Here is a 26827-nt window from a genome sequence, read left to right on the forward strand (position 1 = left end):
TTAATATATCCATGAGTTATTGATCATGCACTTTTACAGTGCATGTAGAAACTTCCTTTTGAATTGAGAACAGTGTATGAGAGCAGTGTGTGACTCACTTGAGGGGCTGGAAACGTGAATCCTGCATGACAGCACCGGGGGTGAGACCAAAGGCATAGGGGTTTCCCAGGAGGTGGGCAGGGACTGAGGGGCCACCCTTTTCCTGTGGGATGTTTCCCTCTGCACCCAGACGTTCCCTGCTGGCCCCACGAGGCCCCGAGTCAGCCTGGAGAGAGATACAGAAAGAGAGTCTTACTCATTGTTCGTGAAGACCTGTGACCGTCACGGTTGTCAATGTTCATGGAGCCTATCCTGTGAAGGGGGAGACAGGGGGAAGAATAGGCCTGTTTATGGTGAAGCAGCCTCCCTCGTTCTCTCTTCCTACCTCAGGCACTTTTACTCCCTTTCTCACACCAACCACTTCCCTGTAAAAATAGACGGATGAACATTTCTCTGTGGGGAATATATGATAAAATGGAGGAAGCAGGTAAAGAGTGGTAAAAAACAGGCTCACTGTTTTTCTTCGTAAACAAGAAATGTCATCTTTGATCGATTAGGTAATGATGTACAACAGCAGTACTTCGAGAGAGATGATGACTGTGATCTTTGTAATGTGTGTATGCGTGTGTGTGTGTGTGTGTGTGTGTGTGTGAACATAACTTAACCACTAACATCTACGAGGAAGACAACAAAGTCCAAAAAGCAATATCCCTCTGCCTCTGTTTTTCTTTCTCTTTCTTCCCTCCTCTCTTCCACCTCCCTCTCTCCCTTTGGCAGCAAGCCTGGTCTCACTTATCCAATCCCACAACAAACACAGACACACACATACACACACACTCTCAGCAGGCACATACACCGTTTCAGAGCTACAAAGACATCCTGCTGAGGGAGTGGGAGTGCATTTTCTGAAGCTTTGGTTTCCCTCTGCCTACAAATGCAATCGCAAAACAGAGAAACTTACAACTGTTGTAAGGCGTACAAGGAAATTGTTTATGGAGGGATACAGATGAGCAGGATTTTTTCACGTATGCTGGAACAGTTATCTCATCTCCAGCAAAATAATTCAAGTTGGAGAGGATACAGCTAGAAAGAAGGAAAGAAGGAAGTGTAGAGATGAAGACATAAAGAAGAGGAGCGAGAGGAGAAGGCAGTTCTTGCCCCACTAAATTAACCTCTGGGCTCCCTGGGATTACAGAGAGACCTTACAGCAGCACTGTCCTCTCTTTCACTACTGCCTCTGATAAAATAAATCCAATTTAGGGAGCCATTACCTCCACGTCCTGTTCTGCAGCCACTGACCCGGGCTGACACTCATGTGCTAACATCCAATCTTAAATGCCTTAATGTTTAGACTCCCAACATCCCCCTTTGTTTCTTAGACGCCCCCAAGTTGCAGTGGTTTAATGTTACTGTTGATTGTTGTGCTTCACTAAACAGTAAAGCACTCTACTCCCTTAAATCTCCTGTCCCCGTGAACTCTCTATGCCACTTCCATCCTTTCAAAGCTTTATGAGCACAGGGAGATGGGTGGACGCTCCCTCCCAATCAGCAGCCAACTGGAAAAGAGGTTCATATATGTCAAAAGAAGTCAATATCAAATTGTGGCTTAAGAGACACAAGATGTTGAGTTCTCTGTTTACTCTGTCTCTCTCTTTTTCAAAGAAGTCTCTTTTTCTTTATTTGCCTCATTGTCAAACACTACCAACAGCTGTCCTTCTGGAGGTTATAGTGAAAGCCTGCGTGATATTTGTGAAAGGCAAGCAGACATACATTTATTCCAATTTATTTTCTTAACCCACATAAACCTGCAGATAAAGTCATGCACACGTGTACTGTATGTGTATTTCTCAAGCCCATCCCCTGCTGAGCATCATAAAGATGTACAGGTACATATTACTGGTGAGCATTGCCACGCAGGACGAGCTGCTTTCTATCACACTGGCTGTCATTTAATCAATTGCTATAATCACTCTGATGACAGCTTTCCTAACAAAGTGATCAGTGTTTCGCAAAGCTGTCATCCCTGCTTGACTAACACCACTGATGCTATAGGTCGATGCATCTCTCTATTTAAGGATGTTTGAGGTGTTATGTGTGAGGTGTGGGTCCATGTCGCGTCTTTGCCTCAATCTGTACCCCAACTACACCGCTAATCAAACCATTATATTGGAAAGGGACCAAATAAGAAAATGTATGTTATGGTTACACTGAACACTCCACTGACCACCTGTGCTGGCATAACAACACGAGAACCCTCTAAGGAAATAAAATCATGTACAGTCTGTTTATTATCTATTTATAAGTGCTGTTGAGTAAATGGTATTTATCTGATGACCAGAAGCTGGTATGAAGCAAATGTGGGTTGAACCACATTGTTCAATATCCTGTGTTATACACAGAGTTTATGTGTGACAGGAGCATAGTTTCATAATCATGGCCATGAATCAAACACTGTCAACTGGTTGCCAGACTCAAATTACCACTTAAATTGAGTCAACTGCTCCTTTCCAAGAAATTTCACAGAGAATCCCATCATAAGAGGATGACACAAAAATGCTGCAAAACAGCAAACAGGGCCTGAATTTCAGTGCGGGTGTTGTGCATAATTTCAATCATTTGAGCAAATCTAGCACTTATATTACCAGAAATTCACTCATACATTTCTTGTAATGTCAAATAAATTTTGGCCAACATGTGGAATGCTTGACTGGCCAGAACACAGTAACACATAGACCGACTTCCGCCCTGTATAACAAACATTTCTCATATATGCTTGGCTCTCTCCGTCTCTCTTTGAAAGGCTACGAGCCTCCTCTGCTGTTGCGCCATCTCTTGCTAGTATATACACACATTTTTCAATTATGTGATTTTGAAGCCATCAAGCATGACGGACTGCTAGCAGAAGCCAGAAGGACTGGCGCAAAAAGCAGTGTCAAACTAACAATGTTAATCCTCAGGAACCCTTAAACATGTAACAGTAACCTTACTAAGGCAATGCAGCAGTCCAAAGACACGAGGCCAACTGGCTCAGGATATTTTTATGACTCAGACTTAACAACAGTAAAATGAGCAGCTCAGTTTGTACAATGTATGGTGCTACACAGCCAAAATTTCAACTTTAATCGCCACTGATATGACAATTCTCATACAGCAGGGAAAAAGAAAGAATTGGGTATGGACACGAGAGAGGTAAATGATGGAACTCATCAAGATGATGGAGGAGAAAGAGACAACAAATAACAGCAATGTATATGGTTCAAAAAAAGCCTGAGGACAGCCACAAGATACAGTCTGAGGTCAGAATAGGACAAGGTAGTCATAATGTAGTTTGACTCCACCCCCATGTTAGGAAATAAACTTCAGGCACTGATAAAGCAATGTGGCGCTGCTGCAATTTTGCAACGGACTAGCTTTTGCCTCCTGCTTTGACAATTAATATTGCCTGTGAAAACCAGCAACCCCATCTTTGATGTGATCTGATGTGACGTAAACAACAATAAGAATTGTTGTTTGTAAAAGAGAATATGTACTAGTGAGTCAGAGCGATACACTGGTTTCAAGGTATACTGTGGTATGAAAACTGACATTTATCGTATGTGCATTTGCCTACAACACTGGAAAAATCTAACCTGCAGTTGCACATTTCTTTTCCTCCTGGATTGCCTACTTCTATTTTTAAAAAATGTTTTAAGCTTAAATTAAAATAAAGCAGTTGCTCAACTAAAAAAAAAACTTCTGTTTTCAATCACTGATGTAATAGTAATTGTGTAAAAATGTAAACCATGATACCATGAAACTGTAATATTTTCTGATACAGTTACCAGACCCTCTAAAATCTCATACCCTTGCAACCCTACTATGTACACATGGCTGTCATGCTGTATGCACGTCTTTGTTGCCTGAGCTCAGTCCCTTTTTGTGTGTGTCTGAGCATGTGTGTGTGAGTGTGTGTGCGTGCGGACGGATGCCGTAGAAAAACATGCAAAGGTGTGGGTGTAACAGGTCAGCACCTTGAAAAAGCACATACGCCACAAAGATAGACCCTTCCATCCCCATTAGAGAGGCACCTTAGTCACTCAGGCACCTACACATCCAACCAGCCATCCCATTTTGACCTTTTCCCACCTGCCAAAAAACACCCTTCCATATAACAAACTACTCACCAGCACCATGCCATATACAAAGTACAGAGCACAAATACAAGCACTCAGACTCAAAGACACATCCATTAACAGCCATCTTCCTCTGTGTGAGCCAGGCCCCTGTAACCCCCACTGAGGGTGGGAGACCCTGCGCATTGTAGAGCGCTCGTTTACGCCTCTCAGATGGAGCCATGAATCCAAATTGCCAATTAAAAAGCAATTACAGGCAGCAGCGGGAGCAGACTCCTGCAGTCATTAAAGCAAAATGCCAACGCACCAAGCCCTCCCTCCTTAGCCGCCTTGACTATCACCCCCCTCCCACCCCCACCCTCTGAAAAACAGACACATATCTCAGCCTGAGAGACACCAATCAACCCTTCTAACACACAGAAAGCAGGACACACAAATGTACACACAGCAACAAACAAGCTTTTCTTGGATGCTTTACAGGGGATCCAGAGAACAGACTCCTTCCTCTTTTCTCCTCCCTCTTTCAGACTCTCCTTTTGTCTTTAAATCTTCATTTCTGGCTGTTCATGTCCCCTTGTCAACACCAAATCCTTTATGTCTACACAAAATTACTCCTGTCACACAGAAAAACACAGGTTGGTGATGACATGGCACAGAGGTATCTTGCCCAAAAGAAAAAAAATTGGCATAAAACTTGAATGACAATCATCGACATAGAGGAAGACAAGGGTAAAGATTCATGGTCAAAGAACCAACGGGTCAAACCTTCTTCCCTGATGTATCCTTCCTGATCACTGATAAGCAATTGAAGCAAACTCCAGACAGTATTATCTTTGTTTAAAAAGGACATTTTGATGACGTGCGTATATGTGTGTGTCCTTTACGGCCTCGTGGCTCTTTGTGACCACAGACTTGAATGTGCTCACTGAAGCGGCACAGCAGAAATAGGGGAGATGCTACGATGCCAGTTTTCATGATGCATCCCCACCGCTGCCCCCCCGTCAACCTCTGCCCCAACCTCTTGTCCAACTCACCTCCCTTAACCTCCTTTATGTTTGGCTGGGTGGCCCCGTGCTGCTGGAGGCACCACAAACCCAGTGACGCGACCCTTTTAATTCAAGCTTGACCTCTTACACACACACAACCAACATGCAAAAGCACACAAACGCATGCACCAAGGGGGACTCTGTCCGTTCATTTCTTTTTCTGCTCTTTAAAACTTGCTACGCTGAAGGAATGACAAAAATAGGTGACATCATTGGCAGAGCTCCCCCAACTCTCCAGCCCCTCCCCGCTCAGGTTGACCCTTGAACTGCGGAGGGGTCATTTTGCAAAAGCTATAGCTACAAAGGGTCAGGGTCAGGGGGGGCTGCCCAGAGGAAAGGACAATAGCCTGAATGCTACCACACATTGCTGGCTGGCTGACCTCCTCGCTCACCCCTGCTATCCCCCTTCTCTCCGTCTCCGGGGAACTGTCAAACTGTCTTGGAGAGTTTCCGCATGTTGCCGTGTGCTGTTCGTAACTGTGCGCTTGGCCTCGAAAATTAGCCCTGAGCTGAGATAAGAAGGCTTAAAGCAAGGCCATAATCCATAATCCACTCCTTATCAAAGCAAGCAGCTCTCCCTCTCTCTCCCTCTTTCTCTCTCCCCCACTACGTAACAGAGAGCGGGTGTCTGGGTGATGAGGCGGAGGATGCACTTGACTGCTTGAGTGAGGAGGGTGAGGCTGAAGCTGGGGATGGGAGGGGGCTTAGGAGGGGCTGAGCCAAGTGCAAGAGGGCTAAGTGGGAGGGGGGCTGGAGGGGCACAGATGTTAGCTGCCGTTGAGGCTGTCATCTCGACGTCCCAGTGGCAGCTGGCATTGTTTAACGCATGGAGCCACAGAGGGGAGAGAACGGGGTGGTGAGGGAGGCAGACATTCGTAGACCGGCCAGCTATGTCACATGTACATATGTCAAATGAGTACTGCCACACTATGGGTTGCAGGCCGTATTCAAAATCCATTAATCCCTCGAGAGCCGGTCTGTGTGCATGCTTGTGCTGGATGTGCAGAATGAGAACATTTAAATGTTGCTTTAAAGGCCCGCTGAGAGACAGAGAGGAAAACACAAAGAAAATAAATACACCATAACAATCCGAGACTTCAGAAAGAGTAACTGAAAAAAAAGGAAAGAAAGAAAGAAAGCAGGCTCAAGGTCAGAGTGATGTGTGTTTGAATGTGGTTTTACCTGGCGTCCCTCGTTCCTCCAGAGGCCGTTGCTAGTCTTTGTTGGAGCAATGGTGACTACAGGTGGAGTGTTTGGCACACTGTGGCCTGCTGGGGGAACCAGGACAGGCCCTGGACCGAGGGGACCCCTCTTGGGTGTGCTGACTGGAGAGCTGTGGTTGGTGGCCGGGGAGGACACTGGAGAGGACTCACTGCTGATGGAGGACGCAGCTGGAGAAAGACAGAGACAAATGAAATGAGTACAGTGAAAGAAAGAAAGAACATACGGCAAGTCAGGAGTCTGTGTTTTGCTCTATTAATAAAAAGGCAGATGTAACAACAGGATGATCCTGTAGCGTCTTCACTGGGGAATTTTTCTGTGATTTCATTTCTGTTTCATGACATTTCAGTTCGTTCTACTTTCTGTGTTTTCGTGCTTTCATTCTTTCTATGATTTAAATGTGTTGTAAAGCATTTTGTAACTGTGTTGTGAAAAGTGCTATATAAAATATATTATCATTATTATAAAGGGAGGCTGCAACACTACAATAGCAACAAATAATGGCACACACAGATGGCCAGATAGATGGCCCTAGGCCCCTATTATGAAGTGACAGTGATCAGGATGAGCAGCCCTGTGAGAGTCATACAGCCTTGACATGCAGGAGAGACACACACACACACACACACACACACACACACACACACACACACACACACACCAAGAATACACTGCTTGGAAGAGAATAGCCATACTGAATGTATATACAGTCAGTGGCGCTTACAGCCACACACAGAAGTCCCCCTGTACGGCAAGCACACACACACACACACACACACACACACACACACACACACACACACACACACACACACACACACTCAGCAGGTGGTGAAAAGCTGGCCCAATGAGCTTCTCTGCTGCGCTGTAGCTGTGCCACATTAACAAAGCCCTCCAGGGAAACCCTGTAGCGCAGGGTCACGGTCTGGTCACATGCCTCGCTTTCTACACATCTCGCTTTCTCTCCCTCTAGTTCCTCTCTTATGATATGCTCACATTCACATACGTTTTTCACTGCAATTCCATCTTTCCAGCCTTACATCTTTATCTCTCCCCCATACAGGCTTCAGCGTCTGTTCTTCTCAACTGTCTTTTCCCTTCTGTCCTTTTTTATCCAACTGTCTTTCCTTCTTTTCTTTATTTTAACTTTGCTCTATCCTATGTTTTGAACCCATGTTGTCTATACATTTCCTCTCATTTCCTCTCATTTCCCCTCTCCTTCACCCAGCCCCTGCCTCCTCTCCTGACAGTACAGTGTGCTGTATGTTTCCTCCGCTCAGAGTGAGCACAGCATTACACAGTCAAACTGGGTCACAACCCTCTCAATGGGACACACACTTCGCTGCTGCAGCAAGGACAGCAAGAGATGTGCACTTATGTGTGTGCATGTGCATGTAGCCCTTTTGTGCATTAATGTGCTTACTTGCAACCACAGCAGATGAAACCTCAGGCCAGTTTCAGGTCTACTTCCTCTCCAATTATCACCATCAGAACAAAAAAACCACAGATCTCTTACCCAACCGCCATTTCTTCCCTGCGTTGGTTTCCGTGGCAACATAACTGACAGCGTCAGCTTATGATAGGTGTGGTCAGGATATTGACTGCTTTTAAACACCTAATACCACTAAATAATGGAAAGAATCAATAACGGCAGTGAGGTGACGGTCTGGAGAAAATCTGAAAATCTATGTGTGAGTGGTGGTAACAGGCACAGCGAGGGTGAGGAGGGGCAAGAAAAAAAAAGATGTGAGAAAAAGATGGTGATGATACATGTGAGGTGAGACATGAAAATGAAAAATGATAGGAGATGGGGGTGATCGGGAAAAAAACAGCATGTGAGAGTGCAAAAGAGGTGCAAGGTGAAATGGGAGATGGAGAGAGGAAAGCAGAGAGATAAGGGGTGCAGATGGGTGAGTGGGTGGCGGGGACAGGGTGGGGGATATTGGGTGGTGGGGAGGGGGGCATATCTTGTCTGCACAATGGCAATTAGTGGCCTAATCCTCCCCCCCTCACCTCGGAGAGCCATTACTCTCCCCTGCAAGACTAGGCCAATCAATAGCAGCCCACTCAGCCCAGGGAATGGAGCTACACTTAATACAGCTCTAGTGTCACAGCCTATTCACTCACCACCACACACAGACACACACACTCACAATATGCATACACAAGGATGGGGGAACGAATAAAGCTGGCAGGAGGGAAGAGGCAGAGGACTGCTAAGCAACAGACCTCCACTCTATTTCTCTCACCCCCCCTCTCTTCCCATCTCCTCCTCTTCCTCCTCCTTTTCCATGTCGAGGCAAAGCAGACTGGAGAAGAGGCAGGGCAGACTAAATAATTAAGAGAGCAGGAAGAGAAGCAGGTGAGGGGAAGAAGGAAATAAAAGAGACAAGGGCCGTCTTCCAACTGCTTCATTCTCCTCTTGCAGCTTGCAGAATCTGTGTTCTCATCTCCGCGACACATACATACACACACACACACACAAACACACAAAAATACAAACAGCTATTATTCCTCTATCATTCCCTCCTCCTCCTTTCTAACACCCCACACAACCACCACCCACCTACCACCTTTTCATACACGCTAATTCCTTTTCCTTCTGTTCTTCAAACATGGTGCCTGCCAACCAGACGTAGATCTGTCAGACTCAACGCGCAATTTTCATAAACACATTTACAATACTTACAGCCAGTGTGGGCTCAAGGGAGATGTCTGAGAGAGTGGTTACATGTTTGCATGTGTGCATCTATGTATGTTTCCCTTTATCTTCCTGTTTAAACAACAGAGAGTCATGTGTCCATAAGCTTCTTTCCTTCATCAAGCCTCCAAGATTTCCTCTTGTCCATTTTCAACACACACACCCTCACACACTCCAATTTCCACACAAATCCCCTCCTTCACACGATAGTGCCATCTGACAGGAGAAAAATCATATATGGAGGCATGTGATTGGCACCACGCTGGTGTAATTTCTGCCATATGCTCCTCCCTTTCGCTCTATAAAGAGAGAAGATGGCCATACATGCTGGTCCTGTAGGGAGCTCGAGGAGGAGGAGGAGGAGGAGGAGGAGGAGAGAAACACAGCCTTCGTCCCCAGAGTCTAAAACAGGCTCATCAGCTCTCAACCTGCACTTCATTAGCAGTACTGATTGTCACTTGCTTGGTGTGTAGGGGTGTGTGGTGTGGTGATGGGGTTTGGAGAGGGGGTGCAGAGTGAGAGAGAGAGAGAGAGAGCGAGAAAGAGAGAGAGAGAGAGGGAGACAGAAGAGGTAGAGACAGAAGGAAAGAGCAAGGAAAAGAGAGAAAGAAAGCAAGCGCTGTCTCAGTCCCAAGCTGTGTGTGATTAATGTGAAGCTCCTTTCTCTATCGCCTCCTCTATTACCAGTCCCACTCTCCCAGACTGCCTCCACACTTGACCGCTCAAGCTGAGCCACACATGCGCACGCACGCACACAAACACACACACACACACACACACACACACACACACACACACACACACACACAAAAGATACAACTAGCAGCAACAAACAAACAAACCAAGCTGTGGTCAGAGGCTGCGGCCAAGTGTCCCTGCATAGACGGCACCTTTTAGTTCAGCCACTGACCCAATCAAAAGCCACTGCAACTCTTCAGTGCACCATTTCATTCAATGGAGGAGTCCAACAGCTATAGCAGTGAATCCCACTGGATCACTAAGCCTTCATAGGAAGACAACACTACACAAAAATGTTTTAGCGTTGCCAAATGGCCCCGACCAATCTTCTGCCGCTGCCACCACCTCCACCAACACCCCTGCCAAACAGCCGAGCAGCCAGCCCAAGCCCTTCCAGGCAGAAGGTGCTCTCCTCCACCCCGCTAACACACCCACCCCACCCAACACACCCCCTCCCTCCCAGCATGCATTACAACAACATCAGCACTTAATTAAACAGTCCATTTCACACCTGGTGTGCATAGCAGTGCCCAGCCAACCCTGCATCCATATGCCACCCCACCAGCAGCACAAGCCTCAACACGTGCACTCTAATACACACACACACACACACACACACACACACACACACACACACACACACACACACACACACACACACATCCCCTCACTTACTGACACACAATAACCACTGATGCACACAAACACCGCACACACCTGCTACTACAGTCTTGGCCATGCACTGACAACACAACACAAAGCCTGTAATCTGCATCACTGAGTGGGGGGAGGGGAGAATCACACTGTGTGTGTTGCTGTGCCAGTGAGGGAAAGAAAGACGGTACAAGATGGCGGATGGAAATAAGAGGAGCAATCCTATGTGCCTTCAGCTTACTGTACAAACTGTATATTATGCTTAAATGCTGCTTTGCTACTGAACAGAGTCATGAGAGGTGTAAGGTTGCTGTGGATGGAGAGCGCGAGAGACAGAAGGGAAACACAAATGAGCTTGTTTGTGAGTGTTTCAGGGACAGTCACAGCCTGGAGGGTTTCGCCTTCAAGAAATACACACACGCACACACACACACACACACACACACTAAGCACAGCGAGGCTGTGTGAGCCCCAGGCAGGCTCCAGATGGAGAGGTCAGAGACACACTGCCCCGATGTCCCAGCATGCTCTGGGCTCCCAGAAAAAAGGGGAGCCTCCGGCCACACACATACACAAACACTTACATGTCCATGTACATATACTCACAATCTGACAAACACCACAGGTTTTCACAAATCTACTAATTACTTCCAATTCCTCTCTTTTCCAGCCAATTCAGTCCATCTATCTTGTACACCTTTATTCTCCCTCGCTTCATTCTCTCTCCAGGCAGCATACTACAGTTGGTATGAACGCAGTCGTGACATTCTGGCGGTGTGTATGTGTCTAAGAGTGTGCGAGAAGAAACAACTGAGAGGATTAAACCCAGGTCTGCCTAATTAATCAGATATCAGCAGGCCTGCCTTTTTGAGGCAGTGTGTTGTCCGTGTGTGTGTTGTGTGTTTGTGCACACATGCGAGTGCTACCATGTGCGTTCATGTGAGCGTACATGGGATGAAAGTGTGTCCTTTACGCTGCTCTGATACTCATTATCCATCACCTCCCCTCTTCAGCACAGCACTCAGTACACAGAGCTATTCATTATACTCACCACAGACAAGTGACAATGTATGTGTGTGCGTATGTGTGTGCGCGGGTGTGTGTATAAACAGTAGCCGTGCTCAGGGTCTTAAATCAGTTCAGCCGCCAGTGGCAGTGATACTAGTAGTCAAACCTAACTAATTCCTCTAGGCCTTAGGACACTGAGTCATGGCACGTCGTGTATTCTGCACTACTTACCTCAAAGCATGAACGAGAGAGAGAGAGAGAGAGAGAGAGAGAGAGAGAGCGAGAGAGAGAGAGAGAGAGAGAGAGAGAGAGAGAGAGCGGTTGAGCCAAAGTTGCTAATGAAAGGACAGCAGGCTGCAGCATGCTAAGAAATCACGAGGCTTACACGGTTGCAAATACAACTGTTTGAATGTGTGGTGGTGTTTGGGTGTGTGTGTCTTGCCTATAAATACAGGCTCCGCAGACAGAGAGGTGACTGGAGCACCAGGGGCTACATGCCTCTGCCCACCCCGCAGCCAGTGCTCCTGACACGGGCAGAGCTGCCCCTTATGCCCGACGGCTGACTCACCAACACATCACTGCCTACACCAGCCATGCAGCACAGTCAGCAGGCCCTCAAAATAACAAAGGGGCTTTTTTGTGCTTTTAATAAAAAGGTGGTAGAGCTTAATCAGACAGGATCTGGTGTCTGTTTGTATGACAAAGACACAGACAGGAGCTCTCTGCCTTGGTGGATTGTGAATTACAAATAGAACAGTGCAGACTTTTCTCACCTTGCTCCACAATGAAAATAAAAAAGCAGAGGTATTAAAAAAACATGACTAAGAGAACGCAATCCTTGTGTTCTCCAGCTGCAACTGTCACAAGGGGGGGATGAGCAACAACGATAAGACGGAAATATTCCAATAAAAAAAGGCGAGTCCGTGATAAAATGAAAAGGACTGAACTCCAGAAGTTGATTTTTCTGTTCGGGAGAGAGAGAGAGAGTGAGAAAGTAATAGGGCTGGCATGTAGGGCTGAGGAAGTGGAGAGAGATGAAGGGGAGAAGGATTGAGAGGGAGGCGAGGAGAGGTGAGGTCTGAGCTCTCTCTCTCTCTCTTTCTGTGGGTAATAAATCATTTGCAGGGTTCTGGGTCCCAGGCTGCGGTGGGCTGGGGAGCGAGGTGTCCAGGGACAGCCAGGAAGGAGGGGACCATCTGATTTAAGAGCCAGAGCAAGGGTGGACAGCTGGGGTAGCAGGGGCCTCTCCAGAGCCAAAGCATGGAACCACACAAACACACGCACACACGCACGCACGCACGCACACACACACACACACACACACACAGGGACTCAATAAACTTCCTGCTGATTTTGTTTTGTACGCTTGTTTTTATGTTTATGTGTGTGTTTAATTAAGAGACATTGGGCACATTTGCATGTTCTTGTGTATTAAAGGCCAGTTTTGCATTTACCAGAGATACTGAGCAAAAAAGAGGAAACCGTAAACCCACAAAAGGCACTTACACAAAAAAACATGTTTCAGTCTTAAAGATATAGCTCGGAATTTCTGACATACAGCGTCTGAGTAAATAGCACGCAATTCAGCCACCTGATGCTTATTTCATCTTCATACAACCACAGGATAGAGCTCTGAGAGTTGGGAATTCTATCGCATATTTCAGATGCGTGTGTGTGTGTGTGTTTACACTGACTAAGACAAATGTATAAAGGGGAATTATAACACCATCATACACACATCGACAAGCACACCCAAGTGTTCGTGCACTCACACACAGCACATTAAGTGGGTCAGCTAGAGTGGCTTCTCTCCGTCCCAGTATCTCCAGGGACACCAACTAATTCAATCCTGTGTGGATATCATCCCATTGCTATTAGCGGTTCTGCTCTCAGCTACACAAACTGTCCATGGAACTAGGCACAGCACGCGCGCGTGCGCACACACACACACACACACACACACACACACACACACACACACACACACACACACACACACACACACACACACACACACACACACACACACAGACCTATATGACCCCACTCTCACGCACACGCGCACACGCACACATGCACACACACACACGCACGCACACACACACACACACACACACACACACACACACACACACACACACACACACACACAAAGACCAAATATACAACAACACACAGAGTACAGGGAGTAAAGAACACCTAATCCATCAGGTTTACAAGTAAGGGTCAGGAGACTGGATGTAACAATGCATTTAGCTCTTATTATGGCTTAATACACAATAGGGTGATGGGATCATGGCTTGATGTTGATGTTTGATGCAGTTTTTTTTTAGCCAAAGATTCTGCTGTCAGACATGAGGACTAAAACATAATTGGGCTGGCTGATATGGAAAAAATTAAATATCGCCATGGTGTTGATCAAATATCTCGATATTGACATTGCAACAATATTGTAGGGTTGACAATTGGGGATTTCAGGAAATATCTGCACAATGCAATTTTCAATGCAGGGTTCCGACAGCTTAAGGCAAGTCAGATTTAACACTTGTTTAATGCCATGAACAGAATGAAAATTAACACCAGAAGACAAAACATGAACAGACATTGATTACTTAGAGTTAGGGACAATTTTGCTCAAATGTTAATTGTAGCATGAAACATGACTTTTGGCCTTGTGTCGGACGTGACAGTAGAACAGAACTGGGATATACCTGGTGTTTGTTGGTGGGGTTTTTTTTGACGATTTTGTATTTCTCAGTCTGCATGTGGCATCTCACTGTCTTGATTTCCATTATGCCAAGATTTTAAAAAAACGAGTCTCATATGCATTGCCTTGTACCAGATTCAGCCATCCTCCCGAAATCTTGTTAGAATAGATAGCTCAATTGTCCACTCACGTGGACATTTGTCTTTGGATATACATTCACTTAAATTGACAATTTTTGTTGAATTTGCACTGCCCCTATTTCATCCAGAGTACAGTGACAGCCAGATAGCAGACAGTGGATGTTCTGCTCTGAGCATCACAACCAGAAACAAATATGAGTTTTGTGGGTTCCATTATCCCAATTTGGTGACCTTAACACGAGAGGTTTCTTTTTTTTGTAAATAAAACAGATTAGCAGTATAGTTACCAATTATTTTTGCAAGGTATTTTTATAATGAAATGTCAGAAAAAAAAAAATTTTATTTTTATACATGTGAAAGATCGATAAAAGAAATTTTAATGTCAATTAAGGCCAAATGAATTCAATGCCTTTTGAGAATTTTTAGGGATCTGCAGGAACCCTGTGATAAATAACAGTAATCAGTATTGTAATGACTATGAAGGTAAAGGCAGATAATAGATAATAATTGATAATAGCTAGAACATTTTGGTAGGTTCAGAATATTATATCACTTGACAGTAATGCAGCCTTTATAACCAGGAAAAGACAATATTATGATATCCAAAATCTAAGATGATAACTAGTCTCATATCACAATACAGCAATAATAGCAATATATAGCCCAGCCCTTAAGTATACTGAGAAAATATCAAATCAAACTGCAGACCATAAACTGCAAATCCATTTTAAACCTGTTTAAGATAAGTCCTTTGGCAATTCCATTGCCAAATAAGCAATGTGAAGTAGAAGCCACAATAGAGGACACAATTGTGGATTGTTCCAATTTCCTTCATTAATAATACAGCCAAAATGCTGGCATCTAGCACACTTAAACTTGACATTGTCATGAATCCCTGTGGTGAAAGCTGTGTGTCTTTACCTCGAGGTTCTTCAGCCTGTTTGGCCAGTTTACGGAGGGCTGCAGCGAATCCAGAGTGAGCAGACTGGGTAGCGGGGCTTCCATTGGCTACGATGGAGCCATTAAGAGGTGACGGGGTGAGGGGGCTGACTGTCGCCGTGGTACGGGTCGCCGTGGAGATCATTCCTAACGATGGTGACTTTGGCTCATGGCTCATGCCTATAAATGGACAAAAGGGAGGAGAATAGACGTAAGTGTTTATGATCAATTCAGGGAGAACCAACAACAAAAAAAAAACAACCTGGAGTCATTAAAAATACCTTTAAACCCGACATCTAAGCTTGCATTGCAAGAAATATGCAAAGACAAAGTGAGGAGCATAGCTGTTTCTGTAGACAGAGCAAAGTGTGGTGCCGGGTATGTTTGTGACAGCTGGGGCGGATGGGGATTGGTAGTGTGAGGGGCAGAGGGGCTTTAGCTGTATGGCTTAGGGTCAGAGGTGAGAGGTTAGGAGGGCAGGTCAGCCTTCCTGTGCTCAAAGAGCTCCAGTCTGGCTGTGTGTCTGCCAGAGGGCCATGGTCACCGAGTTTACACAACACCTCCACTGAGCATGCTCCAACACTACCGGAGGGACTTTATTTCTTAGTGGCAGTCTATAATAGTTCCTTAGATGTTAAAAAATTCAGCATTAACACATCCGTTGCCTTCCCTATTAAAATGTAACAAATTAGCAACTCTTTGGCTTCCCCACTACAACTATCACTTTAGAAAAAGTGTCCCATTCATATTGCGCTTGATCCAATTAATGCTGCCAGAGAGGTGCTACTAAGACCCTTCTCTAATCAGAGAGGAAGAGTTATAACAACACTGTAAGAGGAAATAAACTGTGATGCTTCAAATGCTGCCAGCTGGATCTTTCTAAATTTAGACAATGTGATTTGAATGAATCTTGGGATTTCTTGCGTCAGTGGTTTTGAGACTTACATAGTATAAAACAAAACTTTCAGTTTAACTCAAAAGGAAGAGTTAATGCTACATTGCAAAGAGATGAAGTCAACAGCAACAAAAAATGGGGATTTTTTTGTGTCGTGTCTCTTTCTAGCCTCACATTTACAAGTGCTCTGTGGTTTGAGGTGGAGAAAGGGTGAGGAGACGGCTGTCCCTTTACTTCCTGTGTGTGTGTGTGTGTGTGTGTGTGTGTGTGTGTGTGTGTGTGTGTTGAAAGGTGACACCGTGTTGACAGCCCCTTGGTCAGTGGAATCCCTAAATGCCAGAGCGGCGTGTGATAGCCCTACATGCTCAAGCAAAACACACTTTACCGGGTGGCTCAGAGGACAGTATAAGCTCAGACTGGTTTTTAAGTGGCAGAGGTATTAACTGTTACATTTAAACACACACACACACACACACACACACACACACACACACACACACACACACACACACACACACACACACACACACTCTAGGGATTGTTCTGAATCCTCCTTTAATCAACATTCAAAGTAAACTTCCAGCTCACACAACAACTTCTGAGACAAAGACATACTGACTGGAATAAAAGCTGCTTACTAACAGTATACCAATAGCACAATTAGATAAATAGGAGTTATATCTGGGTTTACCCCAGAGGCTGAGAGGGCTATAAAAAGATCATGTTCCCTCCTGAGAGGAGAGCAGTGTGTGTGTGTGTGTGTGTGTGTGTGTGTGTGTGTGTGTGTGTGTGGGTGTGAGTGTGTGTGTGTGTCTGTGTGTGTGTGTGTTGTTTGAGTAGACACACACAACGTCAAGTCGGGCATGAGAGAGTGAATAACATTCCCAACACCTCTTGAGTTGTCCTGCCTATAACCTTCCAGTTACCCAGTGCACTCAGACTGAACCCAGCACACAATTAATACTTGGATCAACAATGACTACTGTCTGAACAACACACACGGCGCCATTGAGAGACAAGCAAACACACACACACACACACACACACACACACACACACACACACACACCAACTGCTGAGCCCAGTGACGTGACTTTGTCAAGATACTAGAATACTGCTCCTGCCGCTCTCTTTTCAGAGAAAGTCAGAAAAAGTCCAAGAAAGGAGTCAATGAAACATACAAGGAACTTTTTGCAAATACTATCATACCATAGAGACACTGTGTTAAAGCCCACACACATAAAACCACAGCACAGACACACATGCAAGTAACAGTGAAAGAAGAGACAGACAAGCACATAGCTTGACAAATACACAAAGAGACACATATCCGGAGGTCTGGCAGTGGTTCATGACCCCCACCCCTCATAGATTAAAAGCGTGGCCGAAGCTCCTTACTGCACAAAGGAGTGGAGCTGCCTGAATCCCCCATGGCTGCATCTTCACGTTGAGCCCAGCCAAGCACACACCGGCAGCCACCGACAGGACACACACCATCTTCCTGCTCCTCTCTCCCTCTCGCTCACCGTCTATCTATCTCCTCTCGCCCGTCCACCCTCTCTCTCTCCCTGCCTGCCTTCCTGCCTTCCTGTCTCTCGCACTGCCGCTCACAAAGACCGTTTAGAGCTTATCTAACAAAGCAACACACCACACACGCTGCCTATCTCTCCCCTCCTTGCTCGAGCTCTCGCTCTCTCTAAGTGAGAAAACAGAAATTCTTAGCCTAGCAGCTGCTGCGATGTCACATGACCTCACCCACCCACCCTCCCTCCCCTGCCCGCCCTTCTCACACTCTCCCTCACTCCTCCTCCTCCTCCTCCTCCCCTCTCAACCTATAATTCCTCAGCCATTTGTAGATAACAGACACAGGCATGCATGCCCTGCCAAGGCGAGCGGGTGGAGGGGGAGGGGAGAGGAGAGGAGAAGAGCTGAGGAGGAGGAGGCGGAGGGGAGAGTGCTCAGCCGGTCATCACATCTGACCCCATGGTTGGGGTGCGACAGGCTGTGTGTATGTACATATATAGATGGATGGGGGGGGGGGGTAGGTTAAATATGTGAGGCGCCCTTCCCTTCTTGAGAAACAAAAAGAAAGAGAAGGAAAGAGAAAGGAAGAGGACATGTCCTGGCCTGTGTCAAGCCCAAAGCCTAAGACAGAAACCCTTTTGTGTGGGAATATCTGCCTCAATGCAATTCAATTTGCTTAAATTTATTAGCATAATTGTTCTGTAACAAATGCTCATCAAGAAAAAATGAAGCGGAAGATAGGAAACTACATCCAAAACAAAAAGGTAATGAAATCTATTCTCTCTCAGTTAACCTTTACTATTTCATACAAACAAGGAAGTCATACCAAAAATGTGCAATCAGACCACAAAGGCACACACTGGCTGCATGAACAACAATTACAAGGAATTCTTATCAGGGTGGAGGAGACTAATGCTTAATAGTTGTCGGGGGAGGAGGGCTCAGGAAAAGGGTAAATGCGTGGGTTTGACTTCCCCTCTGTCCATCCTGCTGTCATTGCAGGGGTGTGAATGAGTCGTTTCTTTAGTCATTTCCTCCTTCAGTCACTCGCTACTTCTCTCAGAACAGCGAGGGAGCGAGAGCAATGACAGGGAGCGGGATTATCTTAAGAGTTAAGTCACACGGTGGCCAGCATCATGTCAAAGGCCCCCTCTTGACACAGCTCATTTTCTGTACCTTAGGACTCCCTTTAGAAAACACAGGACCACTACGCTCTCCTCTATCTTTGTCCCTCTCCTCCACCCCTTTCCTGTGTAGCATCACAAGGATCACCCTGCTGGTTCTGTCTCTTTGCTGTCTGCGTTGATGTCCTCTGTCTGAAGGTGCTTGAATGAAGCAGAACAGAAGCTGCAGGTGCTTACTTAGTTTTCCACGAAGATGCTTGTTCAGGCTCCCTCTGCTGGTACTCAGAAGCAGAAGTGTGGCTCATGGGGTGTCCAAGTAGCCTATGAGTGGACTAACTTCAAGTCTGGCTTAGCTGCATGTCGTCCACTATCTGCCCTTATTTCCTTTCAACTTTCTGCTGTCGATTGTCCAATAAAAGCAAGAATGCCCGAAACATACAAGAAGAGAAGAACTGCTTTACAAGAAATCGGTGAGCTCCCATCTATTGCATGGTTAAACACTCACTTTTTCAATGCTCCGATTATAACATGCAGAACAGGATTAAGTGGAAATCAATGATAGTATTAAGGTTATGTGGGTGTGCAGAGAGAGCTCCCTCTGATCTCCGCTTCCACTTTTTCTTTCTTAACCAGAAAAACACGAGCCGCACAAGTCAAGGCTCTCTTTTCAGAGTAAGTAATGATGAATAGTATGATCTAAGCATCCCAGGATGAGTAATGTCTTATGAATTTCCAGATTATTGAGCCTGCCTCCACCTCTTAACATCACTCAGTTACAACACACTTGCACAGTATTTTAGGCACTACATCCTTCAAACATCCAGCAGATGGCATTGTCTCCCAGTTAATCAGAGGGAGTCCTCTGTAGATAAAACAGCATATGCCACAGTCCTTTAATCCAGTGATACACAAAAGGAAAAATATAAATGATATTACCGTGAATTATGAACAGGACAAAGGCTGCATCCACTTGCAAGCTTTAGAGCCCTAATGGGCAATATGAATGAATTTTGGCACTGCAGCAAATAAATTTAAAAAAAATTTCTGACAACCTAAGGGTTAAAGGAGACTGTTACACACCAAGCTTCCTGATGCAATTAACCCTTTGAATGCTGTTACGCCCTAAGGGAAAACAAAACAAAGCCCTGAAAGAAAAGGAATGTAGATTACAACAAACCACACACAAACATGATCCCGCCCATACACACACACGCGCACGCACGCACACACACACACACACACACACACACACACACACACACACACACACACAGAGCAGATTGACTGCTAAATGGCATACAGTAAACACACAGTTTTAACACCCTGCTGGGAGTAAAGCCGATCACTAACTCCCATAGTCAAACAAACACAGTGACACACACACACTCAATTCCACCCTTTGCTGGTTGGAATGCAGATTACTCTCTCTCTCCTTCTCTCTCAAAAAAAAAACACACACACACACACACGCACGCATATAAAGTAAATCCTCTTGGCTCCTGTATGCCCCGGCCAGCAGGGAGATAATGCAGTGGCAGCTCTAGCGAGTGGTTAATCTTTAACCAGGAAGGGATTTGCCTATCAGCTCGTTAAAACTAGCAGGGCAGTGCTGCTGGCCCATCTATCTGATCCTGCCACCAACCTGGCTTGGCCAAGTCCAACGCAGCATGGACTGGAACAGTACTGCCGACAACACGCTTAACTTCACCAGAGCAGCAGATGCCTCTTTTCCAGCAGCTCGGTACGCTTTAACTATGCCACAATATTGTGGCGCAGCTTAGGAACAGAACCAAAACCGGTCAGTGTCTGCCCTCAAATGAGCAATAAATATGTCAGTGTAATAAACTGGTTGGCTCAACATGTGTGGCCAAGCAGGCGACTAAAGCACCGTTTCTAAAAGTCTTGCTGTGCTCGGCTTTGAATACTTTTGTAGCTCCGGTGTAACATAGCCTCTGTGGTTTGGTGTTTTGTTCCACTCCTACATTCCTGTTCTTACTTTCCTCTAACAAATAGCTCCCTCGCTGTTTTCTATCAGAGCTGTATTTGCTAATACAAAACAAACATTTACTGCTGCTCCACATTTCACCAGCAACCTACTGCAAGGCTTTTATTGTGAAGCTGCTACAAGATGTTCAGCCCCGTTTCTTGGTATGATAAGCAAGCAACTGATAACTGAAGCCTTAACAGTGGGATATGGACACTTTTTGTCAGGTGTAAAGTTTCAAGTATTGCAGGGAGGAGTAGTAAACAGAACTCAGCCTTTACCTAACCAGAACTGGTTAGGTAAAGAGCTGCAGGTGACATACGTTTTACTGCAGTTTGTGCAGACCAGCAAGCATCCTACACACCATCAAGATTAGCAACACCTTTAACCATGCCATCTTGTCATAGATGGATAACAGGAAACCCCCTCATTGCTGAGATCATAAACTCTGATCACAGTTGCTCATGACAACACACCACAGGTGTTCAAAAAATGAAGGCATCACTCAGTGGAAAAGCATACTTCAACCAAAGGACGCAAGTTCAAACATTCAACCTGCTGAAATTACCTTGAGTACATAGCTCATCCAGTGACACGGGAGGGATTTAGATGAGTACATGTCATCATGAATGGCTGACTGACTTGCCAGTTGGCTGAAGACGTGCTGATGGGAGGATGAAAAGGATGGGAGGAGGGCATGTAAGAAGTTCAGCATGAAGGAAGCTTCTGACTAAAGATAGATGAGGATGAAACATTAAACTGCCTAATTTACCAGTGATGCTGTGATGCAGATGAAACCAACATAGCAAAACAGACCATAATACAGACATAAAAGCCACTACTGCAGCCACATCATGGAAGTGCTTCAACCGAAAGTGAAATTGACACAGTAAAACTGACTGAATGACAGCAGGAAATGCAACTCTATGGCTGACAAAATCAACACTTGAAATGATATACTGTATATGATATATGATTAAGGAAGATCTTCTAGCTGAACAGGCAAAAAAAAAAAAAAAAAAATGTAGTTCATGAAAGTCGAGCAAGAGAGTAGGAACCCGACCTCAAGAGTGGTTGTAAAAGCTCATACACATGAATACAAGGGCTTCAACATAAACTGTACAAATAGATGCATGTCATGATCTTGATGTCGAAAACACATAAAGCTGCGCATGCACAAATACACACACAGTATCCAGGAACACAGCAGGATAAACCTGCTCTGGTAGTTCCAGGTTTGTTTGACTTCTGAGATGAGATGTCAGAGCAATCTACCCTCAGGCACTGTAGAACGGATGAGTATGTGGGAGTGTGTGTGTGTGTGTGTGTGTGTGTGTGTGTGTGTGTGTGTGTGTGTGTGTGTGTGTGTGTGTGTGTGTTTGCGAGTGCATGTCTATGCGCATGCATGCCATCTCTTTCAGTCCATACCAAAGAGAAAACCCTAATATCAGAGAAGTCCTGAAACAGCAGCAGTGTGGCTGCAGAGCAGCAGAATCAAAGGCGACAATTCCACTGGAGAGCGAGAGAGAAAAGAGGAGAGGAGGGTAAAAAGGAAAGGAGACAAAGAGGCAGAGAGAAACAAGGGAGAAAGGTGAGAAAGAGAGCACGAGATCAATGAAGAATCAGAAAGAAAGAAAGCGAGAGAGAAAGAGAAAGAGAGAGAGAGAGAGAGAGAGAGAGAGAGAGAGAGAGAGAATTGCCTGTGTGTCTGAGCTGTCATTATACAGCAGGCCTCCATTAAGGAGCTACAGCAGAGAACAGAGTACATCTCCCTCTAACCTGGCTCCCTGTCACTGTCTTCAACACACACACACACACACACACACACATTCACTTCTGTGCAAAGAGCAAAGAGAGCATTTTTCCTGTCTTTTACCTTGTGTGGCTTTAAATGATACGGCAGTGTGTGTGTGAACGTGCACGTGGGCGCACACCTCATTATTCATCCCTCACCTCCTACTTCTCTTCCTCTCCTCCATTCGCTCTGTATGCCCCCCTCTTCTCAAAAAAACCCTGCCTGCCAGCAGCTTGCAACAAAAACACAGAGATTTCAAAAGACCAGCCGGCATCTCTCTCCCTATCTTCACCTTCCTCTCTTTTATTCTCCAACACACACAGCCACAGAGAAGCAGATTGTGTCTTGAGGGTAGGCACGAGCTGAGATGATTTTTTCTCCTCTCCTCCTCCCTGCATCCGACTCACCCACCCCAACAGCGCCATTTCCTCTGTCTGTAAATTACATAGCGGCTGTGGTAGGGGTTGCTGGGGTTGTGTGTATGTGTGTGTGTCTGTGTGTGTGTGTGTGTGTGTGTGTGTGTGTGTGTGTGTGTGTGTGTGTGTGCACACGCATGTCATCTGGTGAGTGTGTGGCTGTGTTCTCTGAGACACCAGCGTGGGCGTATGACAGAACAGTCTGGTTACGCTTCACAACGCTGCTTAGAGAGTGTGAACACACACATGCAGGCACACACATACAGTCACACAAACACACATAAGAGCCTTCTGTCTGTGTCTCTGGCTCTTTGTGGTCCATGCCCCAGGAGTCAAGCTGCTGTCTGTATGGCTGTGCCCTCTGTAGCCTCTCGCTGAGGGGGACACAGCCCTGCCGCTCCCCTGATGAGAGGGCCAGCTTCAGCCCCAGCCCAGCTGTTCGCCTGAGAGAGGAGGTAGGGAGTCAGCTCTGACTCACCGTCGTCATCATCAACATCACCAGGTCCTGTCGGCTCTCTCTTTTAATCAACCTCACCTGCTACAGAGGCAGGAAAAGGTGGCAGTGTGGCTCTTCCCAGCAGGGCAGGGAGATCTGACAGATGTTGCCCATCTCACATGAACTCAAAGCACAAATTGAAGCAAATACATACAAAAGAAGTATGTGCCATGGTACTTTTCATGGTTTCTGCACCTGTGATGCTGTTCAGTGCAGACAGCCCACACAGACCTGGATAAATTACATTGTTCTGTACTATAAAGCTCTCAGTGCCTGGGGACATCACTGCCTGTAACATATTTCAGTTAGCATCAACTTTCAACTTTCTCCCTCCTTATCTTTCATCCTCTACAAGTCTCCTCAGGAGATGAGCACTGTTTTTGCCAGCTCCCCTCTATCCAGCCTTCACTTCATCCTCTGTTCAACCTCTCTCTCCCCTCTATTCTCCCTTTCTCTCTGTGATGTACTCTGCTGGGTTGTGGTTGCCTAATTAGCACTCCAAGTGCTCTGCATGGGCCCTGACTCCCAAGCGGCTCCACAGTGCATGCGTGCACGCGCACACACACACACACACACACACACACACACACACACACACACACACACACACACACACACACACACAGCACCAACTTGACTTTCCATTCCCGGGTCTGGTTGCTGAGAGTTGGCCTGTTGTAATCTTGTAATTGGTATAATTGGTGTGTGTTCCTGTATGTGCATCTGTGAATGTGTGGATGTTGTATGGACTGATGAGTGAACCTTTTTCCTCCAGGCGAGCAGGAGATAACCCGCTGTCGCCATGGCCACACACCTCAGTGAGTAGCCACAACAACAAGGTTTCTATTGGCCACAGATCTGAGACCCGTGCTGTCCTTGATTCTGTCAAGTATTTGACTTTTATTTGTAGAACAGAAGCTCTTTGAAAAATTTTACTATTCTACAATATGTCTAAAGGTCAAACCAGATTATTCTTAATGGCTCTTGTGTTTCTTATAATCATTTTATAGCACTGGTATTTCTTGGTTGTTTGTTAGACCAGTGGAATGTGCGCAACCCATCAAAATGAGACCTACGATGAATGTGTGCTCTGCTGACAAATGAATGACCCATTCTTTCCAAAGCAGAAACCCTCATGACTTCCCTCTGTCTACGCAGGAAATATCCATTGAATCAAGATTCCATTTAAAGATAAAAGATACACAATTTCCATAGGTTTCGCATGGCCACGGCAACTTAAACAACAAGCTAACAGAAAGATAATTAGCATTGACTTGAATAAATGATTACTTGTTTCAGTCATTATAAAGCAAAAAAATGTGATAAAATGCAGCAATTTCTCAGGTTTCAATTTTTTAAAATGATGATTCCCTGCTTGACTTAAACATATATCAGAGTAAACTTAATACCTTTTGGTTTTAGAGTTCTGGTCATACAAGGTGATATTTGAAGATATCACCTTGTGTGCTCAGCAACGGCAACCCTACTTAAAAGGGTTGTTTCTATACTGATACCAGTGCCAGAAATGCCTCCAATACTGCCTAAAATGCTAGATCGTGTATTGGCGATTAAAACCTCTTTCCCACCAAAATTAGTGCTTGCACGCAGTTTTTTTAAACACCGGTAAACCCGCTAAAAGCAGGCTATAGACTGCTTTCCCATTGAAAGAAGAGCAGAGCTCTGTACACAGTTCTGCAGCAGACAAGTATGTGTGTGGTGTTGTGGTGTGTCTGTGGGACATTACAGACAAGGTGGAGAACTGTTTAACAATAGAACGCAGCAGGAACAGAGGTCTGTGAAAACTTAATGGTGTCTACTTCTCACCATATATCTCTTACTTATTCAGCCTCTCTTGCAAACTTGGTGGAGACCAATTGAGATCAATGCTTGAGTGCTGTTTAGGAGGAGAAGGACAGTAATTAGTGGTGGTGCGTTACTGGTCAAGATGCTAAAATTAGCACATTCACCCAGGTGTTCTGTTCCCATCAATGCCAATCAGAGCCGGAGGCGGTAAATACCCGTCACTACTGCAAAGTCCCCTGACCCCGAAGTGAATGCCGATTGTACCTATTACCACTGCATTAAAAAGCCAGATGTTAGTGGGAGTTAGCAGGTGTTTTATGCAGTGGGAGTGAGGCTAAAGCTAGTCTAAGCACTGATAAGATACCACTGAATGTATTAATAAACTTCAAAGTTTGTATTAAATGGAAATGTTGGTACATATTTTCAAAATTTTTGGGAATGCCCTTTGATCTCAAAATTCTGAAGCAACATTGCACAGGAATTTAGCAAAACATTTTCACTGAAAATAACCAAAGATCCAGGCTTCTTCATACTGAGCTTACCATCTAAAACACTATCTCTGAGCAAAACTGGTTTTAAACTATGTAACAGACTCTTACTCCTTACTAGGAGATGTATCTTAGTGACAAACCTCCCTCAGTCATGCAGTGGCACCGTAAAACATGCAATGCCTTACCTTTATAAAGACTAATGGCATGAGTGAAGGGAGATGATGGTCTGTTTGATAAAACTTAGTCACTTTTCTTAACATATCTGCCTTTTTCTATAAAGATGGTGTTTTTTTGTCTGTTTGTTTTTTCTTTCTGTTTCTTTTATTTCTCCCCTTTATTTTTCCTACTTTAATTCTTGTCAAATTCGCATTATTATTGTTACTGTTGTTATTATTATTATTGTTGTTGTTGTTGTGTTGATGTTATTGTTACTATTTATTTTACTTACTTATTTGTAGGCTTGTCTTGATGTGAGATGTATTTGAGTATGTGGAGAACATTGTGCTGTAAAGTTATAAAATCAATAAAATCTATTTAAAAAAAACAACTTCAAGGTAGTTTAACACCTGGATAAAACAGCAGTTCTCTCTGAAATGCTGCTATAAATCCACAACTTACAAAGTGAGTTGCACTGTGCAGCCCCTTACAACTAAAATTGGCAAAAAAAAAAAGACTTGATTTCCAGTAAATAGTTTTAGCTGTTAGCATGATGTCAGTAATATTAGCAGTATTTAACACTGGAAGGTCCCAGCAGTAAAAAAAAAAAAGTACAGTTTGCAAGCTTTTGGTTGCAAGGGTTAATAGTATTATATCATAGACTGTATATAAAGATGGACAACATGACAGTTCCCCCAAAGTGTAACTTTTCAATCTCGATTGCCCCCTGGTGTCTGTCTGCAGTATAAGCCATATTCATATTTATATAATTAAATAAATATATACTGTTTTTTTATGAAGTGGTATTGGTCCTTGGTATTGGCTTCAGGTAACAAAA

At 45.0% G+C, this 26827-nt stretch overlaps 1 protein-coding gene across 1 annotated transcript in view; it reads right to left on the bottom strand.

The window, feature by feature from the left end:
• The window catches only part of gse1b (Gse1 coiled-coil protein b), a 193688-nt gene that overhangs the window by 15679 nt on the left and 151182 nt on the right, over positions 1 to 26827 (bottom strand). The window contains exons 3-5 of the mRNA XM_042501982.2: positions 15288 to 15485; positions 6380 to 6588; positions 99 to 265 (exon numbers count right to left, since the gene is read on the bottom strand). Of these exons, the coding sequence (XP_042357916.2) occupies positions 99 to 265; positions 6380 to 6588; positions 15288 to 15485 (574 nt within the window). The remainder of the gene's footprint in view (positions 1 to 98; positions 266 to 6379; positions 6589 to 15287; positions 15486 to 26827) is intronic.

The sequence above is a fragment of the Plectropomus leopardus genome, chromosome 1, assembly GCF_026936395.1.
Source record: "Plectropomus leopardus strain MGB_pleo_1.0 chromosome 1, ASM2693639v1, whole genome shotgun sequence".
In the NCBI taxonomy this organism is placed as follows: Eukaryota; Metazoa; Chordata; class Actinopteri; order Perciformes; family Serranidae; genus Plectropomus; species Plectropomus leopardus.